At 38.5% G+C, this 13,180-nt stretch overlaps 1 protein-coding gene across 1 annotated transcript in view; it reads left to right on the top strand.

The window, feature by feature from the left end:
• The window catches only part of clmpa (CXADR like membrane protein a), a 225,113-nt gene that overhangs the window by 197,736 nt on the left and 14,197 nt on the right, over nucleotides 1-13,180 (top strand). Inside the window, exons 2-3 of the mRNA XM_030154487.1 lie at nucleotides 6,117-6,274; nucleotides 7,050-7,248. Of these exons, the coding sequence (XP_030010347.1) occupies nucleotides 6,117-6,274; nucleotides 7,050-7,248 (357 nt within the window). The remainder of the gene's footprint in view (nucleotides 1-6,116; nucleotides 6,275-7,049; nucleotides 7,249-13,180) is intronic.

The following is a 13,180-nucleotide window of genomic DNA, read 5'->3' as shown; positions in this document are numbered from 1 at the left end:
TAGGTTAAAGTGAAAAAAATAATAGGCAGATGAGATAGATGAAGTTGTGCTGAAAAAAAAAAAAGATACCAAACATGGGTATAATAAACATTTCTTTACATAGTATATAAAGGCAAACTCAAAAGTACTCAAAAATGGCCAAAAATAGGCTCAGACCCCTAAAGGTTAAGTTGTTTTCAGTATTTCGTTGAGGGAAGGGAAGAAAAAAGTAAACGTCCATTAACCAGAAATCTTTAAAAAGATGTCTGCAAAAGGAAATGTCTGTTTCTTCATGCCTGTCTGATGTTGGCAGCAATCAGTGATGAATCAGAACATTTAGTTTCTGCTGTACCAGGATCCATATTATCACACTGTAACATTTAGTCAGACGTTTTAGGGTAAAACCTCCTCTAGTGCAGCTTTAAACACCCAGAATCAGAGACATCACCGAAACGTATCCACTTCCAGTTAATAACCAAGCTATCAAATTATAGCACACAAGTAAAAGCCAGTGAGGTGTTTAACTAGTAGAAACAGCCAACGATCTGTGATTCAATAATTGACTTTAGTTCTTGGTTTAAGTCATTATGTATATTCAGTGTTTCTACTGTGGTTAATAGTAAAGTGCAGCTTCTGGCTACGTCAGCAATCTTTTATCCTGGTATAAGCCGGAAAGCTGCTGGAGATCCTCAGGCAAGAGTCTCAGCCAAGCAGAGTCCGGGTTAAACTCAAAGAACAATAATGTTTGCGGAGGTACAGTCCTGGAATTTCAAATGTGCTGCATGGGAATGTGTGTAACTCTAACCCCAAAGCATCAAATGCATTTTCCTTTGCTTTCATCTGAGCCATGAAACAAGTATAAACCCAAACCTGAGCTTCTACCTGCACATTTCCATCTGAACACTGAAGGGTTTTGCCGACTGCGTTGTATTGTCTATCGTCAGTTAGTGTCAAGGTTATGGGTAGTATTGTTTTTGTTTTGTGCTTTATGGCTTACCTACTTACTGTTCTAATGTGTGATTATTTAATCAGACATAAAACATCTGGTGAGTGTGTGTAAGAATAATACTTTCAGCTGTATAATACATGAAAATGAGAAAACAGCCTAATTTAGTTGATGTTTTTTGTATTAAGGGTGCACTGTGGCCCAACAGGGGGATGAAACACAAACAATTAAAAGATCTAGAAGAACTCAGCTTGAAAGCAGGAGTTTGCCCTCCTTTCCTTTTTTAATTTTCTATTTCAAGTGTTTCTTCCTTAGATCACAGCTCTCTGTACGCCGAGCCTCCGAGCTCTAGCGATGTGCTGACTTGCATATGAGCGAACAGGCAGGAAGGCAGCGTGACTTTCGACAGTTTGAAGGGTAACCGGGTCCGCGCTGCGTCCCGCTGGCTCCCACTGCCACTATAATTGGTCCAGTGAAAAGTCCACTGGGAGGAGCAGGAGGGAGTTTACTGGACCAGAACTCACCCCGGGGCTTCTTTGCAGGAACAAAGCTCTCATGCACTGGTTTTCAGTGAGCTTCGCCACCAGCAGCCAACGGGCTCCGGACCTTTTGTGGTGTTAATCTCTCAGAGACAGAAGTGTGCTCGCACATGTGCCATGTGGATGCACAACAAAAGGAAAAAAAACACACACACACATTGTCATACACAAGTACACACAGCGGTCATAAGCATCCACACATGAGGCATGTCTCTTATTTTAGTGCAAACACTTGTGCCTGTTTACAGTGACGTACAGTCCACCACTAATGGACACTCACACAGGAAAAGGGTTCAAGCACAAACACATGTTGGAGTCACTGAATTACTCTTTTTCAGCCTTGTTTGCATTTTTCCTTCTATTTTCTCAAAATAAAAAAAATTATTGTAATACAAAAGTACGAAGTATGTCAGTATTTTGTGATACGAAGTCAAAGGTTTGACTGGGCTTCAATAATGTAGAAGAAAAGGAAAACAGACAATAGGGGGAAAAATGAAAGCAAGGTTGAGAAAGAATAATTCAGTCACTCCAACATGTGTTTGTGCTTGAACCGTTTGCCTGCGTCAGTGTCCTTTTCCTCTGTATTATGGAAGCCCAAACAAACCTCTGACTTAGTATCACAAAATACTGACATACTTCAAACTTCATACTTTTTTATTACAAGATTTTTTTATTATTATTTTGAGAAAGTTGCTTATTATTTTTGACACATTAAGTAAAACTTTAAGGGTCAAAACACAGTAATGTCCCATCAGAGAGCGAACTTGAATTGGTTGCCATTCCAACATTTATTTCAATATAAAGTAGCTCCTTGTTTTGGATAATCCTTTATGGACCAACTGAAGCAAAAATGAATTTAAAAGTAAAAATGTAGGTCATTTAGCAACACTACTCTGTCAAATTGTCTTTAAAATGTCTTGTCAGAGAGATTTCAAATACCGTGTTTTGACCCTTAAGCTAGTAACTCATTATTTTCAGATACTAGGACATTATTTACCCATTGTTTTGACTACAAAAGCATAATAGTAACTATAGTAACTATACTATGGTGTAGTTTCCCTTACCATTTGTGCGTTGGTTGTTTTTGTTGGTGTTTTATCTAAATTAAAAAGAAATATCTATACCATTTACTTGAGAAATTAAATACAACAAAACAAATACTCAATAACTAAATATCCACATACAATGTGGCTGAAATACCCTAATTCCAAAGACATACAGTTAGGGCTGCATATTGAATTAATTCAAATAATGAAAATTTACTTCCTGAAAATTGTAAAATCGAGATTATTTCCTGCTCAACAAAACTTCAGAATACAACTTGTTTGCTTCATGTATATTTTAATTGTGAGTGTGTTTCCACTGTTATTTACTGCATTTAGTTGTAGTAAAGAAAGACCAGTTGTGAATCACGTTATGTCTTTTTTAAAAAAATATTTTTATTATTTTTCAGAACAGCCAAGTAACTTACAAGAATACAAAGGAGAAAAGAAATTAATAAATACAAAAAAGGAGGATACAAAAAATAAATAACTAAATCCTTTTTTTAGTTGTAGAAAAGAGAGACTAGCTGTGAATCACATTTTGCCCCTTTTTTTTTTCTTCAATATTTTTATTGTTTTTTTCAGAACAGCCAAGTGACTTACAGGAATACAAAGGAGAAAAGAAATTAATAGATATAAAAAAGGAGGATACAAAAACAATAAATAAATACATTTTTTTTTAGTTGTAGTGAAAAAAAGACAGGAATACAAAGGAGATAAATACAAAATTAATAAATACAAAAAAGGAAGATACCAATAAATACATTTAAAAAAACCTTTTTTTTATTAAAAATTTTAAAAAGTTCATAAATAAAATAAAATAGGACATACAACTCAAGATGATAAGGTACATGATATTGCATCACTAGTAAACTGGCCTATAGATTCCATACAGATTCCTACAAAAAAAAAGAGGTGCGTGGCATGTTATGGACCACTTCCCTGGCCAAGGTCTTAATCACATTTTGTCTTCACTTCTAATGGCAATAAAACAGTTGATTATAATCCTAAATCCTTCATAACACTAAAAGTAACTGATTTAGCCGTTGCCTATGCTGTCCTGTTCTACATACAGTACACATAATCTGTCAACAGACACTCATTAACCGTCCAGTTTCTATTCATTCACGCTGCATCTGTCCACATGAGGACACACACACATTTTTTCTGTTCTATTTTTGCTCTCCAACACCGGGCACAAATGTGGCCGGCCAGCAGGACATCACAGTCCATACAGTTGATCAGTGTCCAAGGAAGGATAAATAAATAAAAGGGGAAACAATTGAAGGCTCAGGCTTTCATCCTCAGCCTCTTGGTAATTCTAGCCCAGTCAGCAGTGCCAGTATCATTTTGTGTCCTGCTGCGGTCGGTAAGCTGATATCCCCTCTGGATCCTACCCATTGTACCGTGTATCCTCTTTGTTTTAGGCTTATTATTAGTGTAACCTGTGTAGGACTGTGGGAGTGTGTGTGGGCGTATGAGGGGCACAAATCCCCATTACCGACGGTGACTCTGTGAGGTATTTATGGTTGAAAGATGATACGCGATGTGGTTGGGTTTAATGTATCTGTGGTGGCACTTTGTCCTTGAAGAAAGTAATGCTATTGAATATTTAGGCGAAACGACCTCCAATCTCATATACACTGGTTTAATATCTAATGTCATTTTGTTTGTTTCACTCAGTATCTTACTGTGTTCGGACCCTGTTGCTCAATAAGTAATCAGATACCAGGGATGGGCAGCGTGGACTAAAATCAGATCCCAGTGGATTTAGGGTAAACGGTGCTACGTGATATCTTATTATGGGCAAAATGTTCAAGTGGTACATAAAAAATGGTAAATAAACTGATAAGTAGGGGTGGGAGATATGGGCAAAAAACAATATCGATCATTTTTCAAAATTTCTCGATAATCTGACGATATCCTTATATCCTTTGAAATGTGAATTTCTTTCTTTTTTTTCTTTTTTTTTTTTTACAAGAAATGCTGTAATACTCGACTTGTTTACCAGGATATCTATGGATAGACACAGCGGTTCAGAACAGCTCTTGTTTTTTAAGTGCTTCATACATCTTCTGCAAAACATGTGTGTGTGTGTGTGTGTGTGTGGGGGGGGGGGGGGTGAACGTGGGACAGGGGGCAGTAGTTACATACGTGGGGGTGTGGTCTGTAACTAACATAACTAACACTGGGGTGAAACGAAAGTGAAACCTAACACGCTTTCAACGTCTGACTCCCGGCTTCTATTCCTCTATTATACAGCAGATCTTACACAAAATTTCCACAACTTCTAACTTGTACCCCCACCCCCCACCCCCTTTAAGACACCCCAGCTTGCATATAATGTTATTTTGACCAACATAAGTTTTGTCAAAACCGAACGATTTCCAGCTTAGTGATGTGGACCCATTAAAATTATCTGCTGACATGGCAGAATCTTGCATATTTCCTCCATGTGAGACGATGTTGTGTTTTGGGTGTCGCTGAGTCACCACGAGACTGAATCCTGTCCGCTGATTGGCTTCTGAGGCACACATTCAACCAATGAGGACTTTCATGCACCTCTCCTTTACCGTCTATGTATCCATCCTTTTGTTTTCATTTTTAGACAGTATGAATACTTGATAATGTAAAATTGCACATCATCAAATCAACATTTATGATATTATTGTAGGTCATATATATCACCCAGCTCTATTGATAAGAATACAGTGGTATATGTACCAGACATTATTACTGATATCGAGAGTTTATCCAGATGATAGTGGACATATCACACAATTATTTATTCATTCATTCATTTTCTGAACCCGCGTTATCCTCCCTGGGGTCACGGGGGTCGCTGGAGCCTATCCCAGCTACTTATGGGTGAAGGCGGTGTACACCCTGGACATGTCACCAGTTCATCGCAGGGTTGACATATACAGGGTGGATCAAAAAAAAAAAAAAAAAAAAAAAAAAATATATATATATATATATATATATATATATATAAATTACCCCCGGTTCTGCATTTGATAATTTTTGTACTTTTCTTTTGTGGATGTCGATCGGTAGGGGATTGGTGGATATTTGTCCAAATTTACAGACCCAGGTTTTCATGAATTAGTGAGCAGGGGCAAACTGTGCAATCCTTACTTTTTCTTACTTTCCCTTTTTTATCTTTATACTATCACTGTTTTCTGTGGTATCTCATGACACATTCTGATGTCTTGGGCTCATTGCTGGTATTCTGGTGCTAAGAATCCATTCCAGTAATATTGTATAACCTGAAATACCTCTGTTCGATTAAATTTGTTAAATGAAAAGGAAAATAAAATTTGATCGCAAAAAAAAAAAAAAAATCATCTTGCAGTTTGCGTTTGTTTGACAGAAAATGCCCACTAATTTACAGCAGAACAAAGCAGCCACACAGACATTTTCCACTTGACGCTGCCTTTAAAGTTGCCTGTTGTCTGGTATAAGAGTCGACTCCGTCTGAAACTCCATCTGTTTTCATTCTGTTTTAATCTGTTTCTCTGTCAGCAGCTCAATATCTGATTTGTGTCTGAAAGTTCATTGATATGTAATATTTAAGTGTTTCACGCTGCTCTGTCTTTCTCTTTGCAGTCCTGCTGGGCGTGTTGACGACATGCGCTCAGACGGAAATGAAGAGGGTTGTTGGAGACAACGCCACGCTGCCCTGTCACCATCAGTTTTGGGTGGGTGATGACCCCACGCTGGACATTGAATGGCTGCTTCTCAAACCAACCAACAGGCAGAGAGTGGTGAGTGTCTCTTTAAGAAAGAAATTAACCCTTAAAGACCAGGAACTATTTTTGCTACAGCCTTTCCCAAGTGATTTATCACTATTTATAATAATATCACCCTCTGGATTTTACATTACTTTGCAAAAATCAGGTATTTTCTAAGATTTATTCTACTGATCATGTACAGGGTGTATCAAAAAAAAACTATACATTTTGAAAAATTACCCCCAGTTCTGCATTTGATAATTTTTGGAATTTTCTTTTATGGACGTCAGTAGGTAGGGGATTGGTGGATATTTGTCAAAATTTACAGACCCAGGTTTTCATGCATGAGTGAGCAGGGGCAAATTGCGCAATCCAAGTTAAAACTGGTTTGTGCGAAGTAGCGGTGGAATTTAAATCCGATCAAAGGTCATGGGAGGGGACAATGGGCATCCATCTTGTTTTCCACAAAATTGCCAGGTTACTTCAAGTTAATTTAACTTGTTTAGGCCTGAAAATGTCACTGAGGACAGGCCAAGTTAGGGTTAGGCTAACCCTAACTTGCCAGTGGATGTTTGGGTCTTTATGGGTTAACAGGATTAGTGGTTCAGAAGTTATAAAAGATGTATTTTAGATCAGTAGATGCTTTTGGTTCCTGGAGCCTCTTTAGGGCTTCAAGGTTAAATGATTTTAGGACAAAACATAACAGATTATCAGTGGCATGACACAGTAAAAAAAAAGGGTAACATTAAACAATGTGAGGTCCAAGATACGTAAGATTTCTCCTTTTTTTTTTTTTTTCCATCACCAGATTATCACCTACTTTGCCGGACGGGTTTTTGACCCCAACGAAGCAGAGCGTGGCCGGGTGGCCTTTGCTGGAGAGTACTTAAAAGGCGATGCTTCTCTGCTGATCAGTGACTTGTCCCTGACGGACTCAGGAGAGTATAGCTGCAAAGTGAAGAATGGTGCACAATACCACTGGAGCACCATCAGCCTCATAGTGCTGGGTAAGTGGCAGACAGCCTTAGGGTCCGATGAGAGAGACCACAGAGGGCTTTGGAAGAGCAGTGTACCAGTAGGAAGTGTCACCAAACCCCAAAGCTATTAGCATTAGAGCTGTCGTTAAATGTGTGACACTGTGGTATTTGGACTGACCAAAATGTGGATCTAAAAGTTCTAACAGGAAGTGGACCTCTACATTTTCATCTCGTCTTTTGTACTTTAGAGTTACAAAATCATCAGATGGCAAACTGCCATTAGCAAAACCATTAAAACCATTATAAACAAAAAGAAACAATGTGTTGTCACAAAATCCTTTGAATGTTATGAATCATTAACATTAAAGAAAATATTCAGAAATGATGTTCTCACACTGGGATCAAAGTGTGAATAAACCACTCAAATTTATGCACCATATAACACCGGATATGACATGGACATGTTGGATATTATATTTTATTTATTACCTCCCCCAAGGAATGGTGGAGGTTATGTTTTCATTGGGGTTTGTCTGTTTGTTTGGACTTTAGATTTTGAGGAAATTTTCAGGAAAGGTTGATACTGGCACAAGGAACAAATGATTAAATTTTAGTGGTGATTGGGGGGGGACTGATCTGCCTTGGTGGAGGTCTGCGCTTTCCGAGTGCTTTTCTAGTTTATGACTGTGTAACAAATCATCAGCAATTCTTTACTGTTTAATGTATTGAGTCAGAGTTAGTATAAAGCTATAAAGACTTTGATTGATTGACTGATTGATTGATTGATTGATTGATTGATTGATTGATTGATTGATAAAGAGTATATATGTATGTTTACTTGGTCACAGGTAAAATAGCAACAAAAATAAATAAAAAAGCATGAAAACACCCATGAGCTATGTTCTTTATATAGCTAAATTCCAAAAGGATCAAATTAATGTAATCATTGACTATTCCCTTTTTTTTCCTTTTTTACAAATTTAGTGCATGAGAATGGGTGGGACTTCTGCCTCTAGTTTCCTAAAGGGGCATGGCAGTGGACAAACCATGTGACACTAGTTGCTTTTCCATTGGACATATGCGCAAAACTTTACCAACATTTACTAAATGTTGAAAAAACAGAGGTTCGTAGTGTTATTTTTTTCCATTAAATCACAAATGCAAAGATTTCTTTCTTTAGTATCATGAGATGTCACGAGAAGTCATTCCATAAACATAGCGACGAACATAAATATCACATTGATTTGCAGATATGTAGTACTCTATACTCTATAGTACTCTATGCCGTACTAAATTCTAAAGATTCTGTTGGGTTTCTGTAAATTGGCTTAGAGTCTGGTTTTGACCAACTCTATATATAAAGTGTCATGAGATAACTTTATTGTTGTGATCTGGCGCTATATAAATAAAATTTGATTAATTAAGTGATTTGATTGGTTTTCCCCTGTAAGTCGCTTTGGAAAAAAGTGTCTGCCAAATGCGTAAATGTAAATGTAAATTAAAAAATGATTCAGTTTCCTCGTGTGTCCACACATACTCCACCATGTTTGTTTTTTAAAACTCTTCTTTTTTGCTTGCTGTAAAATCCATCAGCATCCGTTTTTTTTTTTTTTTTTTTACCTCTGCCAAGGAACGGTGAAGGTTATGTTTTCATTGGGGTCTGTCTGTCTGTCTGTTAGCAAGATAACTAAAAAAGTTATGGACAGATTTTGGTGAAATTTTCAGGACACGTTGATTCTAGCACAAGGAACAAATGATTAAATTTTGGTGGTGATCAGGGGGGACTGATCTGCCTTGGCAGAGGTCTGCGCTCTCCGAGTGCTTTTCTAGTTTGTTCATGTGACTCTAGTTGTGCAAAAAAGGTCTTTCTGTTGCAGTTTTACGCGATATACCAATTTCACTACGCCTAAAAAAAACACCTCTTGCAAGCACAAAAACCTTTCATCAAAAAATGAGAGTTTTGGTGAAATGGTCATTTTTCCATTAGGCAAATTTTTATGTGCAAGTTATATTCACACAATTTGAGGAACAATGGAAAAGTGACTATTGATAAAGGAAGTCGCTCTCCCCTGAACTGTCTTGTTCTTAAAAGTGGGGTGCAAGATGTTTTCCTGGAGCATTTTTTACTATATTGCTTAAAATCCCCTTTACACCCCAATTACAACTAATTAATTAAATGCTCTAACACAAAACATAAAAAATTTAGTCACCTGTGGAACGGACAGGACTGAAAAAACACCATCCAATCATTTAAGCGCCAAAATCAAAATGATTGAATGGTGATGTGTCTATCAAACTCAACTGCCATTTGTCCCTCCCCCTCCCCCCTCTGTGTGTACCCCTCTTCGTGCATGAATCGTGCGTTCTCAGAGGTTTGGAGCACTGATACAGGAAACGAAGCCAGAGCCAGAGCTTGGCTATATTAGTTATATTAGGATGGAAAGTTCACCGGTAAACTGTTTCGTCACAAACATAAATCAGTAGGAAATGTAACGTTAGCCAGATAGGTGTGAACTGGGGCTGCTCTGTAAGAGCGGGGGTGTTAGAGGAGACTGAATGAGGTATGCATGGATCGGGGCCGCTGGAACTTGGGCCAGGCAAATTGTTGCTGTGCAGCACTCGTGAACCCTCGAGAACAAGCATTGCTCGTGCCAGTGCTCTGGAGGCGTGGCTTTGGGGGGATGTCTGAAGAAAGGAGTTTGGACTTTTGAATTGAGTATTTTCAAAATGTAGCTTGCTCGAACTATTTTTCTTAGATCTCCTACTGTCGTGAAAAATTTACTGCCGCAGGTGGGAGACATCTTTGGTCCCTTTGACGCTCTTCCTCACTGTACTCTGGCATGTTGAATTCACGTCTCTGTACTCCCATCTGCGTAGTGGAGCTTCGTCAAGTAAATGCACACAGAATCAAGTCAAAGTCGGAGATCGAGCAGAATTGGAGCCGCATAAAGTGTTTATTCATGCATAAAATAAACACTGAGTTGACATCCGCAGAAGCAACTGACCTTTTCGCCCCAGGAGACCATTTTTATATTATCAGAAGTAGGTCGGGTTTAGCTACAAACCATACCCATTTTTTATCAGATTTTGAACATTAATCTAGTCACGTCGGAAACCCCCCTTTTTAGCTTGTCTCCGATAGGGTACGGTTTTCTTGGTGTCTATCAGGATTGGTCAGAGAATATACATATGCAGTTAATTCCTAGAATTAATTTATCATATATTAATATTAAACTTTTTCCCAGAAAATGTAAATTATTTCCCAGAATGTCCAAAATTTCCACTCACGTGTACTTCTCTTGTACACCACGTTTGCCAAAACTTTCCATGAGCTCACATGCTCTTTCTTCCCGCCCCATTTTGTAACTTTCCACAACTTCACATGTTCTTTCGATGGCTTCACATGTTCGTTTTTTCGAAGGTCTCCCAGGCAAAAAAATCAGCTACTCTGGTACAATCCACACATTACACCAAGAATAACTTCAGGCATGCAAATGAATACAGGTTAAATACTTAATGAACACAGGTTAAATACTTTTGATTACAAATTGAATACTTTTGATCAAAATACTGATTTTTTGACACCACACTACCCCACCTTTAAGTGCTTTTTGTCAGAGTTAGCACAAAGCTAATTTTCTTAGTCTGAAGCTGCCAACCTTTTAGGGAACACATTAAACTCCAAACCATTAGCAGCTACATTTTCTGAGGTCCTTCCAGTGGTAATGTTAGCACTTATTATTTGTTTATGCTGGTGTTTTTTGGACTGAGATATCCTAAAAAAGTAAGATACAACAAATAAAACTGCTAGCTACGTTCTTTATATAGCTAAATTGTCTTTATCGGAAAAATACTGTGTGTATGAGGAAAGCAGTGGTGACAGACTAATGCTACCAAGGCTAGCCAGTTAACGGAGCATTCCCAACCCACTGGTATTAAATCTGTAAAGGATAGCAACACATCTATAATGCATGCAGCTCCATAAGGGAAGAGAAAACACCTCTTTACTATCCAATACAGCGGCATAAACAAACCCCACTGGTTTTTAGTACCCCTGTTTAAATTATTTATTGCTTCCTCTTCCAGTCTACTGAAGATACTGTAGCTCCCAGAGGCTGCTGGACGTTCACACATTAAGCATCAAGTCAGATTCATACAGCAGAGCAATTCCACTCACTCCTCTACCATGGTGATCCCTGGGTCTTGCATAATAGTTGTACACCAGGTTTCTCAAGATTTCCAGCTTTAAACCAGATGTCAATGTGCCTGTTGCATACTAAGCCTCACTCTTAGCCCTGTGGACCAAAGATAACGCTGGTAAAATAAGAAATTCAGCCAAGTTATTTCCTGGAAGATGTACTACAGTTTCTGACAGTAAAACATTTCTGTCTTCCTGAAAGTTGCAAGCATAGAAAATCATAAAAGCCGGTTCATTTATTGATTAAATTCGGCAGTCTCTGCGGCGCTTTACATTAAAACTGTCTCCTCTTTATGAGACATGATTGAGACGTTTACAGAGGTAGTAACTGCTGCATCATTACCAACACTCCTCACCGTGGAGAAACACAGATGACAGCCAATGAAATCCCTGCACAGATTAAATACTGCAAATGTCACATTGGGTTTTCAGGCCTCACGCGAATCCAAGGAGCTTTCAAGACATGACAGTGTGTCAAATAAAGTTACATGCGCCCACAGGACTGTATTGTTTAGAGGTAAGAGTATTGACTTGACAGAGCTCTTGTCTTTATACCACAAAATACTCAGAGGCTGTGACATGACATCGCAAATCCTCTCTTTAAGTTATAAGTAAAGTGCTGAACAAAATCGGAAATGAAGTAGTTGTATTAGAACTTTGTAGTCCGTAGTATGAAACGTTCTGAAAGGATCTGAGAGTAAACAAAAACTCCCGTCTTGTCCTAGTGAAGTAAATTCAAACCTCCCGAATGTCTTTTAAAACTGCCCCTCTTTGAATTTGCCAAAAAGACTTAACACAGATGGTTAATAGAAGATATCCAAAGCTCCTGAGTCTGGGCTGCGTTGTGAAACATTCTCTGACTCCTATCCCTGCCACCAACATGCTCCTCTGATTCTGCTCATGAAACACTCATCACTGCTGCAATGTCGCTCCTACTCATTCAACTTCATTCACTTCGCCTCAGGCAAAGAATAGCTGCGAGCTGCTTCTGCAGTCAACTGTCTGCTCCTCTTTAAGGGCCAAAGAAAACCAAAGAGTGCTGACAGCTGATGCTGCCCTGTGGTTGCCTCGACAATGTGCACTGCAGAGATGCCCACCTAAAACTCCGCTCCTCTGATCCTGTCACTCATCAACAGAATCAACTGAACTCAAAACTGTTAACTTACCCACTGGGTCTCTCTGAAGTTGACTGAAGTACAGTCCAAATGTTTAGCATATGCAATACTTTATATTTTGCTTCTATTTACAATAAAAACAAGTGGTGCCAGGCACAACAAACCCCGCCCCTCACACATATTGCAGCTTATTTTGGCATCGACCCAGCTGATGTCATCATGTCTATACATGTGCTGATGTCAACATATCAATCGCCTCAACATATGTGCCAAATTTGAAGTATATTGAAACAAAACTGATGTTTTTATAGACATGTGAAATTTCATTCATAAATGGGAGAAGAAAAAAGATTTTAACTAGAAAAGCACTCGTAGAGAGCAGACCTCCACCAAGGCAGATCGGCGTCCCCCCATCACCACCAAAATGTAATCATTTATTCCTTGAGCCAGTATCAACATTTTCTGAAATTTTCATCCAAATCCGTCTGTAACTTTTTGAGTTATCTTGCACACAGACAGACAGACAGACAGACAAACAGACAAACCAACGCCGGCAAAAACATAACCTCCTTCGCGGAGGTAAAAATTCCTAAAAAATTTTAACTTTGACCTACTTTTGCCAAAATGTAACCACATCTATTCTGAGTCA

Source organism: Sphaeramia orbicularis, chromosome 14, assembly GCF_902148855.1.
Source record: "Sphaeramia orbicularis chromosome 14, fSphaOr1.1, whole genome shotgun sequence".
NCBI classification, from domain to species: Eukaryota; Metazoa; Chordata; class Actinopteri; order Kurtiformes; family Apogonidae; genus Sphaeramia; species Sphaeramia orbicularis.
This window is presented reverse-complemented; position numbering and strand designations above follow the sequence as displayed.